The sequence below is a fragment of the Marmota flaviventris genome, chromosome 4, assembly GCF_047511675.1.
Source record: "Marmota flaviventris isolate mMarFla1 chromosome 4, mMarFla1.hap1, whole genome shotgun sequence".
NCBI classification, from domain to species: Eukaryota; Metazoa; Chordata; class Mammalia; order Rodentia; family Sciuridae; genus Marmota; species Marmota flaviventris.
Window position 1 is genome coordinate 70,156,478 of NC_092501.1, and position 11,093 is coordinate 70,167,570.

The following is an 11,093-nucleotide window of genomic DNA, read 5'->3' on the forward strand; positions in this document are numbered from 1 at the left end:
GAGAGTTCATGAGCACAGTCACCAATATATAGTCATGGCAGCAGTACCTGCGCTTTAGCAAGCATCCAAGCAGCAACAGTCTAAGCAGACTGATCTTGTTACAACCTCCTGGTCATATTTTGCTTCCCTGAGCTTCTGTCCAACTTCTAAACCAAGTTCTCAAGATATAAGCTGCCTAGTACTTTTCAAAAAAATTCCTTTCTAACTAAGTTTAATTAGTCCCTTTCTATCCTTTTCAACCAAGAACTCAAACTTCCTTTTTTGCCCCCATTACTTTCCTATAGCTTGAGTGAGCGTTATAGAAATCATATGCCTCTCTAAAAACTGAACTTCATGATTTCTTAGCTAATACTGTGAGCAACAGTCAGGCTGATAGCAGAATAAACAATCTGGGTAAAAGAAAATAGTACAGCATTTTAAAAAGTGTGTGAGGGGGTGAGGGTTTACATTCTTTCAAGGAACTTGAATATTACTTAGGGAAACATTCATCATGGCTGTCCCTCCCACTTCCTCCTCTCTCCTCCCAAAGATTTCACACCCACAGTTGGCTCATTGTCTTGAAGGTCTGACACAATAGAAAGGCTAAAAAGGCAAAAAAAACAGCACTTTCCAAAGGGAAATGGGAAATTTTGCCTATAGATACTTGGAAAGTAGAGACTAAAAACAGAAAGGCAATATTCCCAAAACCTGGGTTATCTAAAATACATCTTTCTAATGAAACTATATTTTATTTCAAATAATTTCCATATACAAAAATCTTTTTACTTACACATGAGAACAAACACTGTCTTCATTTTTAAACATACATACATATCTATGAAGTTTAATTTATAAGTTAGGCACAGTAAAATATTAATAAAATACAATTACAAAATATACTATAATAAAAGTTATATAAATATGGTCTCTCTCCTGAAAGAGTAAAGATGAATATTGATTATTTCCAGACCATGGTTGACCCCTGATTAACTAAAACCTCAGAAAGCAAAACCACAAATGAGAAGAGTAACTTGCAGCCACATTAAAAAATAAAAGAGCCAGGCATGCTAGTGCATGCTTGTAATCCCAGTAATTCCAGAGGTGAAGGCAAGAAGATGACAAGTTAGAGGCCAGTCTCAGCAAACTTGGCAAGACCCAGAGCAACTTAGATCCTGTCTCAAAATTTACAAATAAAAAATAAGACTAGGGATGGATGTAGCTCAGTGATTAAGGAAAGCATCCCTGGGTTCAATTCCCAGTACAGGAGGAAAAAAAGAAAGAAAGAAAGATCTCTGCTAAATGGTTAAGTATATGAACAATTATCAAAGCTAGTATTATTATAACTAGTTTTGTAACTCCATTGTTTGTTTTCTATATGACTTAAGACACTAATGCACTAAAAATTATTAATCTTGATACATAATGTATAAGGATGTAATTCTGTGATATCAACGGCTGAAAGAAAAGGAGAAATGGAGCTGAATAGGAAATAAATTTTTATATGCTACAGAAAGCAAACTAATACTAATTGAAATTAGTATTGTAACTTTTGGATGCTAAATGTAATCCACCAAGAAAATAGCTATACAACATAAACAAAAAGGAAATGATAAAAAATGTAAGACATTTCATTACAAACTATTAAAAGAACACAAAAGACAGGCAGAAAATGAGGGACAGAAAAGTCATAAAACATACAGGAGAAAAATGACAAAAGTTAATCCCTCTATATCAGTAATAAACTTATGTGTAAACATAAGTGTACCCTGAACAACCAAAAACAACCAACCAACCAAAAATCTCTTTAAATATCAGAACAGAGATGGAGGAAGGAAACTCTGATTTCAAAAATTTACAAAAGTAATGGAAATAAAAATTTACAACGGTAATGGAAATAATGTAGTCTTCGCAAAAAGACAAAGAGACCAATGAAATACAACAGAGAGCTCAAAAGTAGGTCCTTCATTAATTGACAAAGATGTCAAACCCATTTAATGAGAAGAATGGCAACATATGGTGCTAGGAAAACTAGATATCCATATGCAAAACTGAGAAACTGGACCTGTACCTCATACCATACACAATATTTAATTAAATGTAAGAGCTAAAACTATAGAATTCTTAAGACAAAAACAGGAGTATTCATGGTTCATGATATGAATTTGGAAATGATTTCATGGATATGACACTTGAAAGCGCATCCAAGAAAACAAATTTTACTTTAACAAACTAAAAAGTTTCTGCACAGCAAAGGATACAACTAACAAAGCAAAAAAGCAGCTCAGAGAATGGAAGAATCTAATAAGGGATTCATATCCAGAAGAGCTCCTAAAATTAAAAACAAAAAAACCCAAAACTCCCAATTTATAAATGGGTTAAGGACTTGAACAGACATTTCTCCAAAGATGATATACAACAGTTAAGTACATAAAAATGTTCAACATCACCAATTATTAAGGAAATGCAAATCAAAACCGTAGTGATGCCACTTCACACTTGCTAGGATGGCTATTACTTTTAAAATAAGAGTTAGTGAGGATATTGAGAAATTGGAATCATTGTAAACCACCGGTGGAAGTGTAAAATGGTGGGCTGGGGATGTAGCTCAGTGGTAAAGCGCTTGCCCTGTCATATGCAAGGCCTAGGGTTCCATCACCGGAAAAAAAGAAAGAAACATAAAACGGTGCAGTCACTGTAAGAAACAATATGGCAGTTTCTCAAAAATTTTATCAAATTACTGTATTATCTAGCAATTTCATTTTGGGGGGTATATACCCAAAAGAACTGAAAGCAACACATTCAGAATTATTCACAACAACCAAAAGGAACCCAAGTGTCCATCAATGGATGGATGGACAAACAAAATGTGGCATACACATACAATGAAATATTTATTGTTCAGCTTTTAAAAGTTAATTCTAATACATGCTACAAAATGGATGAACCTTGGACACATGTTAAGTAAAATAAGTCAGTCACAAAAAGACAAATATTGCATGATTCCATTTGTAGAAAAGTCAAAACACATAGAGACAGAAAGTAGAACAATGGTTACTAGTAACTGAGTGGAGAGGAGATAGTTACTATTTAATAAACTTGGGTTTCAGTATGGGATGATGAAAATATTCTAGAAATGGATAGTGGTAACAGTTACAAAACAATGTAAATGTGCTTAATGTCACACGTACACTCAAAAACATCTAAATGGCAAATTTTATCTTTTTATATATAAAAATATATATTACTACAATAAAAAAATTACTCTCCTCTGGCCCTATTCATAATCATATTCTTATTTCTGCTTCTTCCCAGAGATACTTAATTCAGTATTTCTAAATATTATTCATTATATTGTTTGCTATGGATTTATTACCTACGTCTTTCCTATCATGGTAGGGCTGGCTTGCACAATTAGTTGTACCCTCGTACCTTCCTTATTTTAAAATCCAACTAATAGTAATATCACAATTTGGGGTTAAATCAAGAAACGCTAATTGGTTTGGGAGTTTTGGTTTTGTTTGGGGCTAAATTGCTGAGGGTGCCTTTGAACAGCTATGCTCCTGCTTCAGCCTCCAAGCTGCTAGGATTACAGGTATACACCGCCCCTCCCCTCCAGCTAACTAGTACATTTTTCTAAATTTGTTCAGTTTTCTAAGAATCTACTTCATTTTCCCCCCAAATATTTCAACATTCACCTATCAGTTCAATTTTCTTTCCTGAAGTCTTCTGGCCCCCTGTTCCAAACAGAGCTGGTAGCTCTTTAGCTTGTAGTTCAGTTGTCATCTATGGGCTTTCCTTTATTGCTTCTGACCCTTCTCCTTTCCTCAGTTTATTCCTTTGTTTCCTGAAAGCATATCTTCTAAAACACTCCTAAGAAATGTTTGTTATGGTTTGGATATGAAGATGTCCCCAAAAGTTCAGGTGTAAGATAATGCAGAAATGTTCAGAGGTAAAGTGAGTGAATTATCAAAGCTGCAACTTGATCAATAAATTAATCTCATATGGACTGACAGACTCTAGGCAAGTAGGGTGTGACTGGAGGAGGGGGGTCACTGGTGGAATGCCTTTGGGATTTAGATTTTGTGCTTTGCAAGCATTACTCACTGCTTTCTGTCTTGCTGCCATGTCCTAAGCTGCTTTCCTCTGCCACACCCCTCTGCCATGATGTTCTGTCTCACAGCTATGGAATCAGTTATGGACTCAGACTTCTCAAACCAGGAGCCCTCACTATGTTGTTCTTGTCGGATTTCTTGATCCCATTGTTTTGAATTCAAGAGCATTTTCTCCCATTCTGGAAGGTTTCGCCTAGAGAATTCTAGGCTACAAACAGAACTTTTGAGGTAGTGTGCCACCATCTTCATCCTTTAATTCTCCTACCAGGAAGATAGATGTCAATCATGTTCCTAATCTCTCCTATAAAGAATCCTTAAAAATCTTTTAAGATAGTCTCTTTATTTCTAGTGTTTTAAAACAAATTTCATAATAACTTGCCTAGCATGGGCCCTTTTTCCATTTATTCTGCTTGATACTATGCAGGTAGTTTCTATCGAGAAATCTGAATCCTAAAAAAATTTTCCAGTATTAATTCTTTCATGATCTCCCCTCCTAGATTGTTGTTGTTCTGGTTTTTTGTTTGTTTTGTACTGGAGATTGAACCCAGGGGCATTTTGCCACTGAAGTATATCCCTAGTCCTCCTTTTTTTGAGACAGGGTCTCACTAAGTTGTTGAGAGCCTCACTAATAATCTACTGAGGCTGTCCTCCAATTTGTGATCCTCCTGTCTCAACCTCTCAAATTGCTGGGATTACTGATGTGTGCCATCCTGCCTGGCTCTCCTTTTTTTCTCTTTATGAAGCCTGTTGACTAAAAGTAGACCTCTACACAATGATTCTACAGTACATTCTTAAATAATACAATTCACAAATACTATTCTACAATACTGAGTATCTAAAGCAGGCTATATGTGTATTAACAAAGCAAAAGCTCATACACATAGAGACTTAATTATTGATTTTATGAATTTATACAGAATCAACATTACAATCTCAAATGCCATGTGAACAGAGTTTTGGCAGATCCTTCAACTTTTTAAAAGAAATTAGAAATACAGCCTTTTACATAAACCTTCCTGATTATTTTTAAGTATAGACAATAAATTCCAATTTTAACACTATGTGTGGACCAACACTGTATTAAGCCAAGGGAAATGAACAGGCTAGACTAGCCCAGGAGTTTATAGGTTTTGTCCTCATGTATATGAAATAATATAATTATTTTAAAAATCAGCTTTGGAATCTAACAGACCCAGATTCAAACTTTCAACCTCACTATTTACCAGCTGTGGTTATTATATACTTGGAGCTCAGTCTTGCAATAATTTAAAAAAAAAAAAAATAGACTTATCCATTGTTTTATATGCTGAGCTTCTTTACCCGTTGTAAGTATTTGTGTTACAGGCTTAAGAATCTATGTTCTTCCTTAATGGCCTGTTATATACATTTTTATTTCTAAAGAAACTTTTCAAATGTTTTATTAATTCTATGTTCATCTCTCAGAAATGAACACATTATCAGCTTTGGAATCTAACAGACCCAGTTAAACTTCCTTTAATAGGGATAGATTTACTGTAGAGATTTAATATAACGGCACATGTAAACAACTTATACAAGTTATACATGTAATCAGTATGTAAATAAATCCATGAAAAATGTTATCTACTATTAAAATACCAAAAGTAAATTGGTTCCCAAAATAAATATAAACATTGTTATAAACACTGTCTATTCCATTGAAGGTCCTTATTGAGGGCAGGGGACGGTGGAGGAGAGAGTAAAGAAGGGTTAGGGGAGGAGAAAACCAAGGCAGACAATGGAAAAAAGAGTTATCTTTTGGAGCGGCCAAAAAATGTTCTGCCATTTGACAAAGGTGGTAGTTGTACTGTGAAGGTACTAAATGTCACAGAAATCATACACTGTAAAATAAGTATTTCGTTATGTGAATTTCTGCAATAAAGGAAAAAAGTGGGAAACAGGGAGATAATATAAGGGGGGGGGGGGGTCAGAAACTGTTAAAAAGGTTAAATGGACCTAATATTCCTTTCTCTAAATTATTTTTAAGTCTGCTTCTAATCTCTTTTCAAATTCTCTTTTTAACAGAATAGCCAATAATGATAATGTTTAGGGCAAAACATTTCCTTGTTAATGAAAATCCACTTATGGGCTACAAGTATAGCTCAGTAGTATAGAACTTGCCTGCACAAACCCCTGGGTTTGATCCCCACCAAATAAGTTGAGAGAGAGAGAGAGAGAGAGAGAGAGACACACACACACACACACACACACACACACACACACACACACGGAGGAAGAGAAGGAAGAAAGAAGAGAAAACCAACATAAGATTCAGTGCGACTGAGAGATGAATATAGAATTAATAAAACATTTGAAAAGTTTCTTTAGAAAGAAAATGTATATAACAGATTAAGGAAGAACATAGATTCTTAAACCTGTAATACAAATACTTAGAATGGGTAAAGAAGCTCAGCATATAAAACAATGGATAAGTCTTTTTTTTTTAATTATTACATGTCAGAAGACTGAGCTCCAAGTATTTCCTTTTAATAACTTAAAGAATCTTCCCACAAAAAACTTTCCAATAAAAAAGGAAGTGAATAATTTCCTATAGATCCAGAAAAGAGGAAAGCATTTTTTTCATTTTCAACATTTCCCAAATTATGCTCCATGATACACTGTTTTGAAAAAATATTTAATATACCACAAAAAAAAAAAAAAAAGAAAAGAAAAAGGAGGTGGAAGGAAAAGAAATGAAAAGGAAAAAAGAAAAGTTACATACTACAATCTTACTCTTGGAAGATTCACAATGAATTGCAAAAGTTCTACAGTAGGAAAGCCAGTTCATCATTATTAAACTTATATTTTGATTTATTAGGGACTTAACAGTTCTCAAACTATGCCTCTTAAACACATGAAGCACCAATTTATTAAACTCTTTAGATTTATACCAGATCACATATAAATTTGATAATTAAAATATTAGCCCAAGGAACAACATTAAGATACATATAAAAAAATAATCAATTATCTGAAGAAAACTTTCATATTACCACCAAGCAAATGCAAGAACTTAGTGGCAAGAAATAAGGAGGAGAAAAGATAGTAGTTAAGAGGAAAAGGAACTTTGGAAGAGTTATTAGCTCTTTAATTCCCCTTCTATGAGATGTCTCTGTCCTACTCTTTCAGTTCTGATTGCTTATGAAGCAAAACATTTGCAGTTAAGATGTTTAAAAAAAAAAAATTCAGTTTGGTTCACTTTCCCCCTTTCCCTTGATTTTTTTTTTACATTAATTCCTGATTCTTGATGGTTATCTCAAATGGAGAAGTTAAATATCGGTAAATATTTGCCTCAAAAATACTTTGAGTATCTCAAATGTAAATTCTCACATTGCCATAACAAAATATGCACCCTTATCAATACTGGATCTCAAATGTAAATTCTCACATTGCCATAACAAAATATGCACCCTTATCAATAATAATACTGGATCATTACAAATATATAATTAAATAATAATGGATAGTTTAAGCATGAATATATTTGAAATTTAAGTTTATTTTACTCAAGGAAATGATGTAATGATGACCACAAAGACCAGACTCTGCACAACATTTCCTGATGGGTGGGAAAATCACAGGGAAACTATGGAATTAGAGAAAAGGGAATAATTTTATTATTTTTTTTTTAAATGGACAACTGATACCTTTTTAATTTATTTATTTTTATGTGGTGCTGAGGATTGAACTCAGGGCTTCACATATTCGAGGCCAGCACTCTACCACTGAGCCACAACCCCAGCCCGGGAATAATTTTAAATGCCCTTTGGATATCTTGACACAAAGGGAAGGCAAAGAAAAAATCTAACTGAAAATGATTTTAACACAAAAGCAAAAGGTATGTGAAAATGAAACATTTCCACTGAGGCGTTATCAACTTTGAACCCAAAATAAAGTCACTAGTGATTATTACAAATGTGGCTGATACAGTGTGAAGCAACCAAAAACAGCTATTTAGGCACTGGATACATCAACTGATCCCTTGGAGAACTCAATCCTAACAGGAATATTATTAGAAATTATGCTTTCATTTTAGTTTATAGAAAACACTACATCTTCCTTCCTGGTTACTGTTCATCCTTTTGGTTATAAAAGGGGAGGAGACTGAGTAACAGAAACTATCAATGTCTTACTGGCCATTTACTCACCAATCAAAAAAACAAAACAAAGGCTGGGTGTAATACCAGTGACTTGGAGGCTGAGACAGGAGGATCAGAAGTTCAAAGACAGACTCAGCAACTTAGCCAGACCCTAAGCAACTTGGCAAGACCCTGTCTCAAAATAAAAAATTAAAAAGGGCAAGGGATATGGCTAATACCAATATTATAATGGGTGACAAGATCAGGTGGCTAAAGGAACCACTGACTAAGTAACAATCCAGATACAAAACATTTTTTAGGAAAAACAGTTCAGGAAAAAAAAAAAAACATAAGCCTAAATAAAACAAACTACATAAAGATACACAGAATAAATTTCAACTTTGGTTACTTTACTTTGTAAAGTAAATATGTGAATCTTTTAATTCAAAGGCATAAAGACAGGAGTTATGAAATTAGAAGATGAGGGACAAAAATAGTTTCCAACAGAATTTTTTTGAAGTTATTATAATCTAAAGGTGTAAGCTCTAAAAACTGGACTCCATCAGTAACCTAAAAGATTATCAGTCACCCTTGGTGACTTATTCACACTAAATATAATATAAAAATTAGTGTGCCAGATTAATTTATCATGAGAACCTTATACACATTAGAAAACTTGCCCTCTATTCAGAATACTCATACTTTTTCAGTGTGACTACAGGAATAATCTGGCTTGATTGAATTAATACTCGACTGAGTATAGGATTATAGTAATGTCAAGTAAATCTTCTTTTTTTTTAAACTGGGGATTGAACCCAGGGGCGCTCTACCACTGAGCTACATTCCCAGAACTTTTTACTTTCAAACAGGTTATCACTAAGTTGTTGAGAGCCTTACTAAGTTGCTGAGGCTAACCTGAAACTTTCCACCCTCCTGTCTCAGCCTCTAGAGTCACTGGCACTTCAGGGGTGCACCACAAAGCCAATGAATTAAGTCATCATGAGATATCTCATTCAGACCATAAAGAGTCTGATAAACATTTCCGCATCACAACTGAAAATACATGTCTAGTGATCAATGGTACTATTCATGTCCCAGACTTGCCACCTCTCATGATTCAAAATTTACCTTCCTCATTTTTTTTTTTCCTATGGCCTACTCCATTTTCTTTAGGTGTGTTAGTATCACTGACAGCTATATCTAGCTGCTGCTTCCATGGGTCTACAATGTTACGTAGTATCCCTGCACTGTGTCTTGCCTAACTATGAGAAGGCAAATTCATTTTCCTATTTTCAAGTGCTTAACAGTACCTCTGACATTCCCATGTACCACCTAGAAATTTAATAGAAGGTACAAAGAGATGATAATGATATCTAATTCTGAACACAATAAATGCCAAAAAAATTGAACGGAACGCAACTCAGTACTTCAAAAATGTAAATAGACTATAGTTCCAATCAAGTTGCTAAAAATTAACCACTTAAAAAAGCAACTTATATGCAGCTCATAAAAGGGCTTAATAGTTATATACTTATGCAAATATTATAAAAGGATTCTACATCTGTATGATGCTTTATAAATTACAAAGTACTTTCCCACCATTCCAAAACTTAATTCCCACAATCACCAACTATTTAAATTAAAAGGCTACACAAAGACATTTATGAAAGAGTATATGAAATCCAGAATTTTAACTTTTAAAGTCATTAAAGTTTGTATTGACAATTTAGTGTTAATTTAGTCATGAATTTATATTTTTGCTCTGAAATCAGAAAAAAATTAAGATTATGCACAGCAGACAAATTCCCATGTAGTCTTGGGTCATAAATGTTTTAAAAAGTAATATTTAAGGGGCTGGGGATGTGGCTCAAGTGGTAGCGCACTCTCCTGGCATACGTGAGAACTAGGTTTGATCCTCAGCACCACATAAAAATGAAAAAGATACTGTGTCCACCTAAAACTAAAAAATAAATATTAAAAAAGTAATATTTAAGTGGGTCTTGAGAAAGACACTGTTATGAACTGAATAATAATTATACTTAGAAAATTATGCAAAAGTGTTCAATGATTAATCTAGGCTTTGAATGCCAAGCAATTCCTTTCTTTAACCATTGTGCCAAACACTTTTCAGATTCTTGGTACAGGTGTGCCCCATTAAAAGCTGTTCTACAAAAAACTACATAGTATTTAATCTACCCAAGGATTTTCAGCCTAATCCCCAACTGTGGAAAAACAAAAAGACAAAAATATTGTAATGGAATCCAGGCACTAACCTAGTGAGAGGCATTTTACGGAATCTAAGAAATCACTTCATCTAAGTACTTAATTAGGTTCTCATCAAATAAGCTGTAGTCCACTGAGTTAACATTAAGTTAAAAATAGTAAGTTAAAAAAAGGAGTTACAGAACATCATAAAGCCTACACCACAATGTTTTTCTTTTTTGTGTTTTGGAAATTTTTTCTAAGTGATAATATAAATATAATACATCAATATTTGAAATAAAAAAATCAAAAGAGTTCTTACCTTACTACATCATCAATATTGTTCCTGTATACGCCTTCAAGTCTTTCTGCAGGAAATCCCATAGCAATAATGTTTGGATAAATATCTGAGTACTTAAATTAAGGAAATATCTGAAATATGCAAAATGCAAATATGCACAATTTTAAAACATTGGCTAATAAATAAAAAGGGTGTCCCCACTACAGCAAGTTATAAAACTGTGTGAAATGTATCTGTAACCTATGATGCATAATTAAGAAATATTGGTAAATACATTATTTACAAAAAGATCCTCAAAACAATTTTATAGCAAAATAATGTTTAAACCCCTCTACTTAGTACACTGAAAATGCACCTAAAGTAAAAGGTAATTTCCACATTTATAGTATCTATGTATTAAAA

At 33.6% G+C, this 11,093-nt stretch overlaps 1 protein-coding gene across 1 annotated transcript in view; it reads right to left on the minus strand.

The window, feature by feature from the left end:
* The window catches only part of Pten (phosphatase and tensin homolog), a 60,036-nt gene extending 49,222 nt beyond the window's left edge, over positions 1-10,814 (minus strand). The window contains exon 1 of the mRNA XM_027949222.2: positions 10,713-10,814. Within this exon, the coding sequence (XP_027805023.2) occupies positions 10,713-10,774 (62 nt within the window). The 5' untranslated portion in view covers positions 10,775-10,814. The remainder of the gene's footprint in view (positions 1-10,712) is intronic.
* Between the last annotated feature and the right edge of the window lie 279 nt (positions 10,815-11,093).